The following is a 15,925-nucleotide window of genomic DNA, read 5'->3' on the forward strand; positions in this document are numbered from 1 at the left end:
GGTTTTGAACTGTTCTTCCCAAACTGAATCCACTGGCCAGGTGATTCCCAGGCCTCTACTGTCTTTAAAATCCTATAGTGACATCACTGATGGGTACGATGCTCTAGAGTCCCCACTGCATCTGAGGTCTAGTTGCACAGAAGGAAGCCTGTGGGTGGATATGGCTTTCTAGGGATCATTAGTGTGAAGCCAAAATCCAAACCAGCCCCGGCTCCTGGTCTCTCATATTGGAGAGAGCATCTTGACTTCCCCGCCCAGCCCTCCTAAATGTTCCTCACACATCCTGCCCCATGCCACACATCTCTGAATCACAAACAGATCACTGGGACCCAAAGCATCATTAATGTCACATAGCCTGTCCTGATGCTGGTGACCTTTGCTCCCCCAAACAGCAGCCAGAGCTTGAGTGTTAACAATCACTGCTTCCCACTGGGCTCAAACTTCCTGCCTGTAGGACAGCCTTGGACTAGGCTGAGGTTCTATCCAGCAGACTCTGTGCTTGCTTTATCGGAGCTTGGTCATTAGCAGAACCAGAAAGCCAACCCAGGGCTCACCAGGCTCCTGCCCTTTGTCTTATGCTCCAAATTCCTCAGAGAAGAGGCCCGGCCTGGATAGGTGTATGCTTTAATTCAGGAGGCTAACACCCCAGCTTGCTATCGGTACTAATCAGTGGGGTAGGAGAGTACTACTGGGGACCGAGGTCAGCAGGCCTTCCCACTGTACTTGGTGTCTCCAGAAGGGAGAAGCCTGCCTGCTTGGACAGAGGTACGCCCTGCAGATGTTCTCTAGTGGCCAAAACCGTGTCCGGCCAGCGGGTAATGCTTACTTCATGGTCAGTTTGATTATTTCTCTTTCTTCCTCTTCTTTTAATTTTTCAACAAAACTGTCCAGCACCGGCATTTCGAACTTAATGTACTGGGCAACCTAGAAAATCCAAGACCATTAACATGTGCATTAGATGAGGGCTTGAGATGTGCTTTCCCTAGTGGCCAAAGCCAAAGTCCTGTACCCACAGGACACAGGAGCCGCCTCTCTTCCCAGCCCTACTGCTGCCATTGCTCAGTTCTGTGTGCTGGGAGAGGAGGGACTACTCTTATCTCAAAGGCAACCTTCATCCACTGGAGGAAATGCCACTGAGATAAATATTGGGAAAAGCATTCAAGTCTGTGTCATTGTCACACCCGAGTGCTCTTGGCATGGGTGGGGAGTGGGAATACCATTGTGCTCAACAATGAAAAGAAGCTGACCCAGCCCTGGGAAGCTGAGGGAGTCAGCCACAAGCTTGGAGACCCATATTCCAAGGAGGCCCCTTTGTTTAGGGGCTGCACATCTGTGTATAGTTTTATCATTGAGATTTAATACCTGTTGCCCTTGAGTTGGCCCTAGTTAAGGGCCTCTCTGTGAGTCTTTAGCATGATAACAAAAGCATCAGAAACGGTTTTACTTATGAGGAAACCAGCAGGGCTGAGCTCTCTGAGTACCCCAGTTCTTCTGTCCCCTAAGCTAACAGAACCTAGGATACACTGCCTGGGAAGACTGGGGCCAAGATCCCCTTCCTTCAAGTCTTGCCTCACAGTCCCTCCCTGTGGAGCAGGCTTTCAGCTCCACCCCCACTCACATCATGGGGCACCTCCTCGCTCAAGTCAGCTTCCATCAAGAAGATCTTGACAATTTTCTCACAGGGCCCATGCAGGATTCTGGATATCAGTGGGTACTCGCAATCTTTTAATTTTGTCTGCTCTGAAATAGAATTTTACAAAATTCATGGGGATGTGAGGATTGCCCACCTACCCCTGTATGTACGTATGCATGTATGTATGTATGTATGTATGTATGTATGTATGTAATCAGGACAGGGGCATGATAAAAGGGAGGTAGTCAGAGAATCTTTCTCAGACTTCTGTGGGTCTGCATCTTGCAAGATACATGATTCCATGGAAGGGCAGCAGAACTGGCCAACCTAGGTCAGCACTCTGGACTCAGGATTGAGGCTAGAAACAGCTGCTTTTCTCACTTTCCCAGCAGCAAGACATCAATCTGTTGAGACCTCTCATTTACTGTCAGAAGTCAGATACTGTCAGGACAGAAGCTAATCACCAGCCCCAACTCTAGACCCTTGTTAGCCCAGGGGCAGCAACAGAGGAATCCACACAATGAATGCCACTAAAAACCATCCTCACCTTCCATTAGCTACTGATACTTGGTCACCATCTTGCCTCAAAGTCCCCTCCACCCTCCATTCACCTCCATCTTCTCACCTCTCTAAAAGTTGACTTCCTTGCTATGACAAAAGGAGTCTGGGCATTCCTTTGGGTGATTCATCTCTGGGACCTTCCATGGTTATCTGGGATGACCCATTAGCAAGCCAGCTTGTTTTCCTCTTGTAGACCTGCATTTGGTTCATGTACTTTGTAGGCCCATCCAGTGAGTGGGAGTAGAGGGAAAATAATTGTCCTTCCTATATATCATTTAATAAAGGCTCGGCACAGAGAAAATCGGGACAGAGCAGACAGAGGGGGACCACAGACTTGGGGACACAGGAAATGCTTAGCAACAAGAAGCTGCCCATGGGCTGCAGAGGGACCCAGAGGGTTTACAAGAGCAGATCAGGTCGCAGCCCTGGCATACAAGTCCTACTCTCTTAACTGAGCTACGTAATGGTTCACTAATGAGAAGGGCCTGGAGAGGGTTCTTCCTAACACTGCTTTAGAGGGGTTCTCAGAACGGAACCAAGTTTGACGGTGGAGGGGAAGGTGTGGGGAAGAAGAACAGGTAGCACACTTGCTGTGTGAACACCGGAAGCTAGCACTTACCCCCAGACTCATGGACGGTGTAGAGTGCAAACTCACTGGGACCATCTTCTACCTGCACAGGCAGCCACAAGAAATCCAACCACAGCATTTTTTAGCAAAAGGGTACAGACCAACCCCACACCCTTCCTTGCCTAGAATCCCAGGGACACCGGCACATCGGCTTTCCCCCAAAAGCCAATCCCAGCAACCCCCAGTCCTTCCACCACTCAGCAAAGCAGCCTCTTGGCAAAGCTGTTGTTCCCTGGGGTCACACTTACCCGGAACTTGTTTAGTAGCAGGGTGAGCACCTGCTGGGTGGTCATAGTGCTGTTAACCCGGACGTTGGTCACAGACCCATAGGCAGGAGTGAACACTGAGGTCTGTGTAGAGCAGATAGATAGCTTAGGGCAGGTCCAGAGGAAACATAGCTAAAGTTCTGAGCAGACCAAAACAGCGGGAGACTACTTCTTAGAGCACCTGTCCCATGACCATGATGTTTGTTCCTAGACCTGGGGACACTCAAGGAGCTATGTGTCCTCAGAGCACTCTGAAGAAGGTGCTTAACACTGTACATACCCATCAACAGCAGCTCTCTGGATCTTGGAAACCAGGACCCTGGAAGGAATTCACTGGGGTAGGACACAGGGCTCTCCATCACTCTACCTACCGACAGCATCAGCATCAACAAACATCTGTGGACTTAGGCTCAAAGCTTCCAGATCTACTCTCTTCCCCAAGTGCTGTCCAAGCAGAGGCCTCCAGTCTCACTGTGGCATTTGCCAACAAGCCCCTTCCTCTCACCTTCTAGCATATCCTTCATACCACTCCCCTTGGTGCTACCTTTTAAAATACTCCAGATAACAAAATGTGATCTAGCCCAGGTTCATATAGTCGTACCTGGGTCTTCCTACATCTCTCACTCCCAAAGAGACCTGATGGCTCAGAAACAACCCTTGGAGAAGACTGCCAGGCATGTCTGCTTATGTCAGAACCCCCTTTTAGAAAATATGTAAGGCTTCCTGTGGCCTGTATGAGGCCATGGGCATCTCCTCTCACTCTTCAGCACACAGGATGCCAAGTCCTCCAACAAACATCTGGTGCTCCAGCTAATTTTAAAAATTGCTTATTTAAACATTCCTGTATACTTTTTTGAGTCAAATTCTAACCACACAGACCAGGATGGTTTGAAACTCAAGACCTTCTTGCCTGGCCTCCCAAAAGCCAGGATTGCAGTTTAGTATCACCATGCCAAGCAGATAATGTTTACTCTTTTGTGGTCCTGGAAATTGAACCCTGGGTCTTGTACATACTAAGTACCTACAAGTACTCCACCACCATGAAGAACACCCCCAGCTCTCTTCTTTGATTTTTAGATAAGGTCTCACTACGTGGCCTTGAACCACTTGCACAGCTTAAGCTGTCTCAAAACAGGATCGCCATACTTTGTCACCATGCCTGGTTTATTTATAATTCACCATGCCTGGTTTATTTATAATTTTTTTTTACATGAGAGGCATGTTATTTTTTTTTGTAATTATCTTGATTTTTCTTCTAACACAGCACAGATAGCTCCTAACTTATGATGGTGTGACTCATCATTTTTTACTTTACGACAGTGCAAAAAATATACACATTCATCAAACCATCTCTTAAACTTTAAATCTGGATCCTCCCACCCGCCACCATCGTATGGAATCCAATGCTACTCTCCGTGCCGGGCAGCAATGGTGTGAACAGCTCCCGGTTAGCCACATAATCCTCTGGAGAAGCAACCGGAACTCTCCAGGGGGCTGTGTCGCTGAGCCGCGGAGCACTGTGACTTGGGTGCTGCATGTATTTCCACCTTATGTTTTCAATTAGGATGAGCTCATCGGGACACAGCTAGGCTGTCAGAGAGCTTTCTTGTAGGAAAATTAACCAGGACACTGTCTGAGGCTTGGGAAGCCTGCTACAAGCACTATAACCAGGCACGGAATGTGTGAAGCGTCTTACAAGTCCTCTTGATCCTTACAGTGGCCCTCTGGGTTACCTACAGCTGTTCCTATTTTCTGAGAAAGGAAACCTCGGTTGGGATGTTAAATACCTGGTTAGGGTTAGCCATTTGGAAAGGACTGTGCTGTAGCGGAGGAGTCTGCGGTGTTTAGAACTTCATGTGCTTCCTATCTGCTTAAAGCTGGTGCATCCCATCAAACCTGACTGTGCTGCAGTGAGCCTACCAACCCTAGCTGACACCCACAAGCACAACAGGCTACAGGCTGTACAGGAAATGAGCCTTTGGAACAGAGGTCCTCAACCTTCCTAACGCTGAGACCCTTTAATACAGTTCCTCATGTTGTTATGACCCCCAACCATAAGATCATTTCGTTGCTACTTCATAGCACAAATTTTGCTACTGTTATGAATTGTAATGTAAATATATGTGCTTTCTCATGGTCTCAGAACCATCCTATGGTGACCTCCTATGAAAGGGCCATGTGACCTCCCCCCAAGGGGTTGTGACCCATAGGTTGAGAACCACTATTGTTGTGCCAAAGATGCATGGAAGGTCATTCAACTACTTCAAGGAGAGGAACATTCTTGTCAACAAGGCTGTGTTTGTTCTGCACAAAGCCTGCCTTGGACATATACCAGCCAAGTAGAGAGAAGGTCGTTGGATTGCTTTCTTATCACAGTGGATCACATCTGGATCCGAGTAGCCAGGACAAAGCAGTGGGGATACCTACAATTGGATGGGTCTGGGGATAAAACCCATGCTGTTAGTCATAACAGTTTAGGGAAATGAACGTGAAGCACAGTTGTCAGGAATAAAATCTAGGACAAGTACTCCCACCAAAAAACGTCAGTGCTGTCAATTAGTAATTTTCATTGTTGTTTGTGTCTTAAGGAATCTGTACCCCAACTTCTAAGAACATTGTGTATAGAGGAGGTGAAAATGGCTTTTTTGTTTTGGTTAAAGAGTCTCTGGAGTCCATGTTTCCTTCCTGTGAATCACCCTTTTAGAACGGCAACTGCTTCAGCTGGAAGGTTCCCTCTCCATTCCCCAGCATGGCAGGATGTGGCCTGTCCCAGTACACTCCAGCTCCATAGGCAGGGCCACACCCAGACTGCCACTCACTCCATTTATAGTAACAATCAACGTATCCCTTTATAGCTCACTTGTTAATGGAGTGATGTAATGAGGGGAAGGTGATCTTTCCCTAAGGCCAGTACAATGCAATACTTGTACAAAAGGAGAAGGGCTGGGAACTCTGAGATCCCCGGGTTCTCTGGGAAAAGATACCCATGGCTCTGGGCACACCTAGCAAGCCAGCTTAATTACCCAGTGAGAGCGACCGCTGTGTACATGATGTTCCCATGACCCTGAAAGGGAGCCTCACAAGAGTGGGCCAACTAAAGATACTCTTGGCATTATCATCTGTTTAGCGCTTTCTTGCACCCAATCCATACAACTTAGAGAATGGAAGTGGGGTGGGGGTAGTGTTGTCTGTGTGGAAGCTCGAATGGGATGTCACACCGCTGTGGCATTGAGGAAGAGCCAGTCACTCTCCTGAGCTTTCTGCCTAGGGCAACAGTTATCTAATGGAGGAATGGGACGAATGCTGAATGTTAGGGGCCCGCTCTTCTGTGCTGGGGAATAATTCCTGTACTCTCAGCTTCAGGGCCCAGGAAAGGGCAGATGGGGACTTCACCTTGTGGTTATAAAAATGTCCATTGATGGAGAACCGGTGCCGTCGTATCTTCTGGGCTTCGCTTGGTGCCCGGGATTTGGACCTCCTCTGGATTATGCAGCTGGCATCGCTCTTTGTCCGCATAAGCTGTGGGACCTCCTCCTCTTCCCCCTCCAGGGCTCCTGCAGAAATAAAAGATGAGAAGCTGGGGGCAGGGGGGAGGGAAGGTGGTCATGGCTCAAGCAGTGGCACTGCCTGGTGGACGTTGTGGCTCCCTGGAGCCCTGTAGTCGTGGCACTCTATAGTAATGCTGGGCCTGGTTTGGATGCTGGGGAGCAGCTGTGTTGGTGCCACAGTGCCTCTCATGGTCCCCACTGAGGTATGTGGTCCTTCCATCCCTGTCCTCTGAGCACTCACTCACTCAGGGACAGGTCCTTCACCAGGTGCTAAGGGAAGGGTACAAAGAACACAGGTGAATGACACCTGATCTTGGAGTTGAATGTGAGGATGAGGTCTTAGAGGCTTGGAACAAAAGGGAACAGTGGCCTCTGCTGAGCCCACTTCCTTTTTATATCACAGCCCACTTCAGAAGACTCAGGCCAAGGACCTAAGGCAACACTTCTATAAGCCTCTGCTTTCTTTTCCGTAGAGGAATAAAGAAGAATGTGTGGAACCTGTTTCCTCCTGTGCAGGTCCTTAGTGAGGCTCTCTCATGAGACAGATGCAGCTGTTTCTGTGATTCCCTATGGCTGTTCTTTGGAGACTGTGTGCATCATCCAAAACAGGCTGGGGTCTTCTGGGTTTTGCTTACCTGAGCTATCTCCGGAAACCTCTGCCTTGTTTGCAGGTTGAGTGCCAGGCTCTTCAGTGGGGACCTTGCTGTCCTGGGGTGAAGCTTCCTTTCTGAAAACAGAGAGGCACAGTACTCAAGTAGCTGCGACAGAGAAAAATGCCTCTCTGCTTTCACAGGCAGGACACAAGTGAGGAGCCCAAGGGCTGAGTGTGGTGAATTTTATCAGTATAGTAGAAAGCTCCCCACAGCATCTGTTGGAAGGAGTGGAAGCTATCCCTTAGAACGGGTAACTGTTCTGAGATGAATCACAGACCATGTGCAAAGTCAGTGCCCAAGTACACCTGGGATGCAGGCTCAGCCAGCTTAGTGCCTGCACAGCTGTGTGCCGAAAGGGCTTGAGGGTGTTGTGGGTCCAAGGAGTCAGATTAACTTTGGGGATCAATTCTCCAGCCTTCTTGGCAGGACTGACCCCAACCACAAGCCAGAGAAGACAGTATCAGGATAGAGAAGGAACGGGAGTGATGAGAGGAGATAGCATTCAGTAGAGAGACTGTGAACATGGGCTGGGCGAGGGATGGCTAGTAGGACTGCCTCTACCTTGACAGGGGTTGGCGTGGGAAGCATGAGTCATACTTGCAACCTTTCCAAGGAGTCTTTATGTTCTAAGTCATGTTGCTCAAAGTTGTGTACCAGTGACCAGGGACACCTGGGGTAAGAGCTACTGTGTCACCCACATGTATTATCTATCTATCTATCTATCTATCTATCTATCTATCTATCTATCTATCTATCATCTATTGAGTGTGCATGTGTACTCAGGTAGGTAAGTTTATATGCACCACATTTTGCAGGAGCCCATGGAGGACAGAAAAGGGCACTGGAATCCCTGGAAATAGAGTTATAGGCAGCTCTGAACCACTGTATGCATGCTGGAAACTGAACTAAGGTCAGAGCAGCTGCAACTTCTGATCCAACTCTCCAGCTCCTTCACATATATGTTTTTAAAACAGTGTTTCTGTATGTGAGCCTGACCTGGGTTCAAACTCAGAATTCCTCTGCCCTTCAGTTTACTGAGGGTTGTAATCTCAGGCAAACTTACATCACCATGCCCATCTTATCTGCATATTTGGCAAGGACAAAATTCTGAATGTGTGCCTCTGAAGAATCATTGCGCAAAGAAGCAAAACTCAGACTAACTGCCTTTGTCCTGATGGTAAAATAAATCGGATTTTAAATTCTGGTAAATTGATGCAAACAGAATCTGTCACTAATGTGAAGCAGTAGCGAAAATAAATTTGGATGAATCCCTAAAATTTCCTTTCAAGGAGATCCCAGTAGGCTGAGGACATAGCTCATTAGTATAGCACTTAGGCGTGGGTTCTGTCCCCAGCACCATAAAGCAGGTGTTGGGAGCATGAAATTATTCTCCTGGAGGAGGGGCAAAGGTCATATCATCCCAGGGAGGGCACCCTAAGTAAGGTTGTGTGTTGCAGTGGGTAAGGCCAGAAAGGACTGAGGTAACCACTGAACAGGAGAGGGGTTTGGTCTGCGCTCCATTCCTAAGCCCCATACAGCAGTGAAGCGTCTACCCCAAGGCTGGGGTACCCACTGGGACAGAGAACTCCACATATAATGTGGTGCACCATGATAATAGACATCACGGAGGTCCCTGGCTCCACTCTACCTGCCAGACACTCACTGGAGGTAGCTGAGCCTCTCAGGCACCCATGTGGCAGACGGCAGGTGCACTCGCTCCCGATCATCCTGCATCTGCAGCCGGATGGGTCGTCTGAGTCCCCAGGCAATGTTGAGGAGTCCTTCGATGATCAGAGTCCCTTCTTCCTGTGGGAGAAACACAGGTCAGTCATTTCAAAAATCCAGAAGCTTCCCTAAAGATGTCTGTCCTTCCTCTTTGTGACCTGCTCGGGAACACGATGCTCAGCCCCCCAACCCTCCCAGGGAAGAGCGAGCTGTGTGTGCATGCTTCAGTGCACGAGGGCAGGGACCAGCAGGAGGACACATGAGGTGTTCCTTCCGCTGCTAAGTCCAGGCCCGGCCAAAGGCAGGGCGGAGGCCAGCATGGAGCTGCTGAGTCAGGTGTCCCCTAGGACACCGCAAGTGTCTGGCAGGCACGTCTACACTGCCGGGAGGAAGCACGAGCGGGGGGAGGCATGCCTGGACACTTGTACTGGGCTAGGCTCCTTGACTCAAAGGGCACTGGGACAGAGAATCCCATAGCCACCAGGCTCTACTGGACATCCTACTGTCTGTGTTCCCTGCCTTGTTTTTCTCTCCACACATCCATCAGTGGCAATGCCAACTGCCTTTTTTTTCCCCTAATGGTGGATGCTGGTTTGCCTAACACTTCTGGGACATTTCCATGGTCTATCATGAGTATTTCATGCTATTTTCATACTGAACCTTCAGCCTTCTCCGACTTCCTTAGGTCTCCAAATGAAAGGACTGCTACTCAACCCACAGTATTCCACCCCACAGGCACCCTCCTGACTCTGGCTCAAACTTCTTCGGTCCTTGGTTCTTTGTCTCTGACGTATTTCCAGCCTCTCTCTCTTCATGGGACTCTCTAGGCTCCCTGTACTCTATGATTACTCCATGAGCAACTGTACTGTCCGGGACCTACCTGAAACCTCTGGCACCACTGAGAGACTCCAGCCTCACTCTCTCATGGCTCTCACCCTATATTTTATTTATTTACATATACGTCTTGGGCCAAGAACATTTAATATAAGAGTCCCACATGTACCCCTATTCTCCCCGTACCTCTTTTCTCTTCTCTTCTCTTTGGGTATTTATTCAGTGATGTTCTACATCCAGTTACCGCTTAAACCGTAACTAATCTCTTTTCATATCTATTTGCCACACAGTTCCCATCTTGGATGGTGGCATGGATAGGCCTACTAACCATGATTCATGATGGCTAACACGCACACTGAAGATGTTTGAGAACACAACGGATGATGGTGATGACGTGGGGTCTAATTAAGAGTTCAGCCAAGCTTCCTAATCCATGGAACAGGAAGCTAAGCAAAGCCTGCGATTAGGTCTCTGCTATGGAGTGATGCTAAGGCATGGTGGTGAAGGGTGTGCTAAGTGAGGTCTGAAGACTCACATACTTAATGGCTACTTAAACGTACAGCACAGGGGATTGCAGTGGGCCTGGTGCTGCCCCGTGGATCTCTAAGATTCATTCATCTGGAAGAACTGGGGTCCCTACTTCTCTTTCTTCCCTACCACTCTTGATAGCCATCTTCCTTCTTTCTGCCTCTATGCATTTGAGTTATTTTGGATTCCACACTACACTTAAGTGAAATCATGCCCCACCCACTGCCCCATGGAGTCTCCTCTCTCTTCATTGTCCTGGAAAGCCCCCGTGAAAACAGGGATGTCATGAGAACCTTCACGTGGGGATGGCCTCACCCCCACTCACAGTGTGGATCTCATGGTCGGCTAACAGTCATGCCTAGTTTCAAACACCTCACTGACCACAGAGAGAAGAGTCTAAGGCTATCAAAACCACACACAGCTTCCTGATACGGCCTCACAGTGTTTGCCTAAACAGTCAGGCAAAAGGCTGGAGTCCTGTGGAATCATTCAGGTGTAAGTTGGGAATTGTCACCTGACTTAAGCATTGTTCAGTATCTCCAATGTCCCCATGCCTTTACCCATGACTCTAATGCTACACTTGGAATGCATAGACACAAGACCAGCAGCTCACCATGCTGCAGGAGGCTAGTGTCTGTCCAGCCCTCATGTATCAGACCTGAACGTACTGTTCCCTCTGTAACTCCTCTTCCTCCCGCTTCTGAGGGTAGGTGAGCAGAGGCGCTGAGGCCTGAGAAACGCAAAGCCGGTTCCTTCCCAGGGCTGTCCATCTTGCCTTCAGCTGCCACTGTGTTGGTATCACCCTTGGAGTCCCCTGGTTTCTCACAGCTGCTGTCATTTGCCCGAGCATGGCATCTGGCAGAAGCCACACTACAGCTCCTTACTCAAACCTATAGTGCCTTGCCCTTGCTTTGGTATCATCTGGCCCACCTGACCTGGACCACCCCCTCTTCTGCTGCTCCACAGCCCTTCGGCGCTCTATTTTGCAGCCATCCTGAGTGCTGAGTCACTGCGCCTGCCCACTGATGACTCCATAATCCTTCTCACTGGGAAACAGGCATCATACGTGGTGATTTGTCCACAGTATTTGCTATGCCATTAGCAGTCACTGGCACATGCCTGGCCAACAACGGGCAAGCAAATTTCTCCTTGAAAGTATCTGAGATGTTATGAGAGAAGTCAGACAGACTGTCAAGCTGCCCCGGCACTTGTGTAAGGTGATGTCCCTCACCCTGCAAGCCTCATGTGTTATCATGATCATAAGTGTAGGCCTGGAACTCAGCAAAACTTAGCACAAGGCTGGCGTGTCACAGGATCACAGGTCCTGGGGTAATCCATAGTAGAAAATACTGTGCTATACCAGACAGGGGTGGAAGCCCATGGGGGTCCTATGGAGGTCCCAGGTTCCAGCAGTCCCCAGGTCCCAGGAACCCCCAGGCTGGCTTTGCTCTCTACCCATAGTAAAGCTGTCTAAGTCAGGTGAGGTGGCTGCCCCACACCTCACCCTACAGTGTAAATATTTCCCAACCTCCTGCAGGCACATACACAAATTCCAGGCTGGCAGCTGGGCCAAGCCCCACCCTCTGTGCTTTCCCCTGAGAACCTTCCAAAGTGCTGTTATTTTGAGCTTTTCCTGACAATGATTGATGACCGGAGGAACCGTGTAAAAGCAGCAGTGTGTGTTGGGTTTGCCAGACCGCACAGGGGAAGAAACCACAGCACATCGTCCTGACTGTCCTCTTCCCAGGGACCAAGAGCTAGAGACCCGGCTGTGACTGCCCGCCTCTGGGGCTTCCTTTAGAGGAGACAGTCTTTACCCATCTAGACTCCTGCCACCCTGACTGCTGACTTACAGGTAAGAAGAGCAGCCACCCTTTGGCTTGACACTTTTAAAACACGGGGCTAGTTTATCTCTGAGAGCATCTCTCATCCCGAGCTTTCACGGCCTGACTACTGGATAGAGAGCAGGGGGGTGGGTACCACCGACCACTATGATAATAAGGTGTTTATACAAGGCCTTTGTGTTTACAGGAGAGCTGTGATGTCAAAGCTATGTCTCCGTGAATTTCCCCATATATCCCTGCCAGTGGGATGTTTATAACCCTATTTTTCAGACAAGTAATTAGAGGTTTAGAGAGGTGACATTGCCAGTCTCTAAGTCATTAAGTGGCAGAGACGAGTTTAAAACCTAGGTGTTCTCTGACCCCACATTAATACCCCCCCCCCCGTTTTCTTACCTGTTCGTTCTTCATTTTAAAATTTTTAATTAATTTATTTTATTTTATATGCATGGATATTTTGCCTACACTAATGTATGTGTGCTACACACATGCCAGTCAGACCCCTGGAACTTGATTTATAGATGGCTAGAGCCACTATGTGTGTGCTAAGAACTGAACTCAGGCTCTCTGCAAGAATAAGTACCCTTACCACTGAGCCCCGACTATCTGGCTATTCTTAAACAACACTAATGATGAAGCCTTAGTGAGCTGGGTACTTTGGTGGTAGCTGGAAGGATGAGTGCGGGTGGGGGCAGGGGGGTGAGCCTTGGTCTCAGATCTGCAGGTTTCTTATTGTTTTCTGGGTACCCGAGCCCCGTGTAGCATCTCCGATGAGGGAGAGGAAGTAGGAGGGTGTCAGGGTGGCATGGCGGGCTCGCCACTGGTTTCCTCTTGGCTAACAGGTTGCTTTTGCTTTATTAGCAGCTATGAGGTCCCGGCTTCTGCTGCCCGTGCCCCATTTGCCAACGATTCGGGAAATGTCAGAAGAGCTGTCACATGGGGCAGCTGGGCAGGAACCCCCAGCGTCCCCCAGCCTGGATGACTACGTCAGGTGTATCTGTCAGCTGGCACAGCCCACCTCAGTGCTGGACAAGGTCACAGCCCAGAGCCGTCCCAACAGACCCTCCCGGCCAGCCTGGACTCGAGAGAAGAGGCGCCAGGCCGAGTCTCCAGGAGACAGCTCTCTTTGCGTCAGCAGCCTGCAGCCCACACTGCCCTCTCCCGGCACTGACAACCCTCTGGACTGGCTCTTTGGGAAGTCACAGGGAGAGCAGGCAGATGGGAGAGGTCGACCCAACAGGACTGGTTCTTCAGATCCCTGGGATGTGCCCAGACAGATGGGCAAGGACACGGGGAGACTCTGTGAGGCCAGGGTACCTGAGCACTCTCTGGGAAGAAAACCAGGGCCCAGGCACCAGACCTCCGACCTGAAAAGCTGGACTTCTAGAAAGTCCTGCCGGGCCTTAGCGTCCGTCTCCAGCTCTCGCCCCAGCAGTATCCTAGGTACTCTCTATTTGCACCTCCCAGTGATCCATGAACTCTAACTCCTACCCCAGGAAAAACCCATAAAGGATATGGTGGGCCCCTGTGCTCTCTCTAGCTTTCCTCTCCTGTGGTGGACACTTCCTGGCAGGTCTGCAGGGACTGGGCAATTCCTAGTGAGACCCATCCTCTAAAGAGCGATGACAGTCTAGCTCCCACAATGCGACTTTGACTGGTACCTTTTGTGTCTGGCTGGCCCGTGACTTTGAAGCGACTCAGTGTCCTCTATGTCTTGGTTTTATCATGACTAAAGTGAGTGTAGGTGGAGTGACCACCTCCCAGATTGCTCTAATGAGGAGATGCGGGCTGTACTCTGGGTGGCTGCCACAGTCTCATGAGAAACCAAGGGCAAAGGACCAAGGAAAAGGGTCTCAGGCCCCTAAAGCAGTGGCTTTCAACCATCCTAATGTTGTGACCTTTTAATACAGTTCCTCATGTTGTGTGACCCCCCAACCATAAAATGATTTTTGTTTCTACTTCATAACTGCAATTTTGTTACTGTTACGAATCATGGTGTAAATCTTTGAGCTTTCCAGTGCTCTTAGGTGGCTTCTGTGACAGGGTCGTTCAACCCCGAAAGGGGCTGTGACTCAGGTTGAAAAACACTGTCTTAAAAGCATCCAAGGAAGGGCCTGGCCTCTATGCTCTACCTTCAGGCATATATTTCCAGAGGCCCAACAAAAGATATGAGGTCTCAGCAGATGTATTACTGTGTTTCATAGGGATTGTCACCTAGGTACCCAGGGGACATGCTATCTTGACTCCAGTGTCCAAATCTCATTGTGGTACCAGAGAATTAGAGAATTCTCATGCTCAGGGCCAAAACAGAATGCAGCACGTAGCCTGCAGGCTGTCACATACTGGGTCTAGTGGTCTCATCTCTGATTTTCTTGCATGTGCCCACCAGCTTCACCTAGGCCCTTGTTACAGAAGGGGGCACATCACAAAGCTGTCCAACCCCATTATTCTGGCTAGGTCGGGATGTCCTAAGGCTTTGGAAATCCAGACCAGCACTGAGTTCCCCCAGTCCAGAGAATGTCAGCTCCTGGAGGCATCTACCAAGCAGGGAAGTTTGGGACGGGAGGGTTTCCCTTCTCAGAGAGGTGGGTGTGGTCTTGGAGACTGGAAAAGAATCAGGACTCAAGGCCCAGCATCTGCTCCCTTGTATGGGCTGGAGCCAGCTGACCACACTCAGGATGGAAGGGTCTAGGAAAAGAGAGACGTTAACCACTTTCATGTCCTCTTTTGCATATATATTCTTAGAATCAGAATGCAAACCACACAGCAAAAAGAAAATACTTCAGACAAGTGGTCTATTCAGTTTTTTTTCTTTGTTTGTTTGTAAAATGCAGGAGACCAACACAATCCTTTGTCCTTGACAGGAATTGCAAATCTGTACACATGGACATAGATAGAGGTGCAGTTTGCATCTATCACAGCCTCAAACTGATCTTCTACAAGAAAGCCCTTAGGCAAAATGTCCCCAGGTATGATAGGAAGGCAGATCTACTGCAGAGGGGGTAGCTGGCTGGAGACTAGATGGGCACTAGATGAGACACCGAGCCTCTTTACGTCGTCCCCATCTGTGAAGCAGTGTGGAAACTGGGTCAGAGGGAGACTCCTGGCACGTGGCAATGCATTAGTGAATGTTCCACCGGGAACTCGCTCAAATATTCTCTGACGTGAATGATGCTAATCAGCAATTTCGAAGGTGCTCTCCCCACAGCACCCTGCCATACCTGGTCCCACCCAGGGGAGTCCACTAAAGATCTGGCCAGACAGTCTAGTACACAGTTTGTGCTCCTAGGGAAAAGCTGCATAGATCTCAGGCTGGAAGGGTCCAGGGTTATTTCAGGGTTAAGTGGATCTTCCAGGCCTAAGAGAGGGGGCAGGTCCACCTTTCTAAGGAAGGGTAAGAGTGTAGGAGAGTACACTCTTGAGTATCTCACACACTGGAGATCCAGAAGAGAATAAAACTGGATGTAGTGTGACACATGGCCACCAGGGGGAGACTAAGAACCACTATACGGTTAGGATAGAGGCTGGTTGGGAAATCCTGATCAGATAGTCTGGGTGGGGTTATAAGTCTCTGATCACCCTGAATAGGTTTATATATCAGCATTTCCAGAGGACAATCAACTTCAAAAGGTATTGGCTGTTCTACACTTTTCAGTGACAGAAGCAAAATTATCCCAAAGGCAAGTTTTACAGTCGAGGGGCCTGCAC

General features: G+C 49.4%; 2 protein-coding genes and 1 non-coding gene across 5 annotated transcripts in view; 1 reads left to right on the forward strand and 2 right to left on the reverse strand.

Moving 5' to 3' along the window:
• The window catches only part of Rassf4 (Ras association (RalGDS/AF-6) domain family member 4), a 40,829-nt gene that overhangs the window by 5,607 nt on the left and 19,297 nt on the right, over positions 1-15,925 (reverse strand). The window contains exons 1-8 of one of the 2 annotated variants that reach the window (XM_006505866.4): positions 9,173-9,655; positions 8,953-9,095; positions 7,272-7,363; positions 6,482-6,642; positions 3,071-3,172; positions 2,814-2,865; positions 1,619-1,740; positions 827-924 (exon numbers count right to left, since the gene is read on the reverse strand). In XM_006505866.4, the coding sequence (XP_006505929.1) occupies positions 827-924; positions 1,619-1,740; positions 2,814-2,865; positions 3,071-3,172; positions 6,482-6,642; positions 7,272-7,363; positions 8,953-9,095; positions 9,173-9,235 (833 nt within the window). In that variant the 5' untranslated portion in view covers positions 9,236-9,655. Of the gene's footprint in view, positions 1-826; positions 925-1,618; positions 1,741-2,813; positions 2,866-3,070; positions 3,173-6,481; positions 6,643-7,271; positions 7,364-8,952; positions 9,096-9,172; positions 9,656-15,925 lie in introns of those variants that run through there. The other variant, NM_178045.4, reaches the window with a different exon arrangement.
• On the reverse strand, positions 7,364-7,433 carry Mir7043 (microRNA 7043). The gene has a single exon (NR_106010.1). It is a non-coding gene; the product is annotated as a microRNA 7043 (primary transcript).
• Depp1 (DEPP1 autophagy regulator) lies at positions 12,070-14,233 on the forward strand. 2 transcript variants are annotated; one of them, NM_145980.2, is made up of 2 exons: positions 12,070-12,231; positions 13,079-14,233. In NM_145980.2, the coding sequence occupies exon 2, from the start codon at positions 13,084-13,086 to the stop codon at positions 13,699-13,701; it is 618 nt and encodes a 205-aa protein (NP_666092.1). In that variant the 5' UTR covers positions 12,070-12,231; positions 13,079-13,083; the 3' UTR covers positions 13,702-14,233. The 2 variants fall into 2 exon arrangements, with proteins under 2 accessions (NP_666092.1, NP_001160052.1); NM_001166580.1 differs by having other exon boundaries at positions 13,082-14,233.

Source organism: Mus musculus, chromosome 6 (assembly GCF_000001635.26).
Source record: "Mus musculus strain C57BL/6J chromosome 6, GRCm38.p6 C57BL/6J".
In the NCBI taxonomy this organism is placed as follows: domain Eukaryota; kingdom Metazoa; phylum Chordata; class Mammalia; order Rodentia; family Muridae; genus Mus; species Mus musculus.

What these genes read in the sequence shown, in the direction of transcription:
- Depp1 (NM_145980.2), top strand. Translation starts at nt 13,084, where the DNA reads ATGAGGTCCCGGCTTCTGCTGCCCGTGCCCCATTTGCCAACGATTCGG.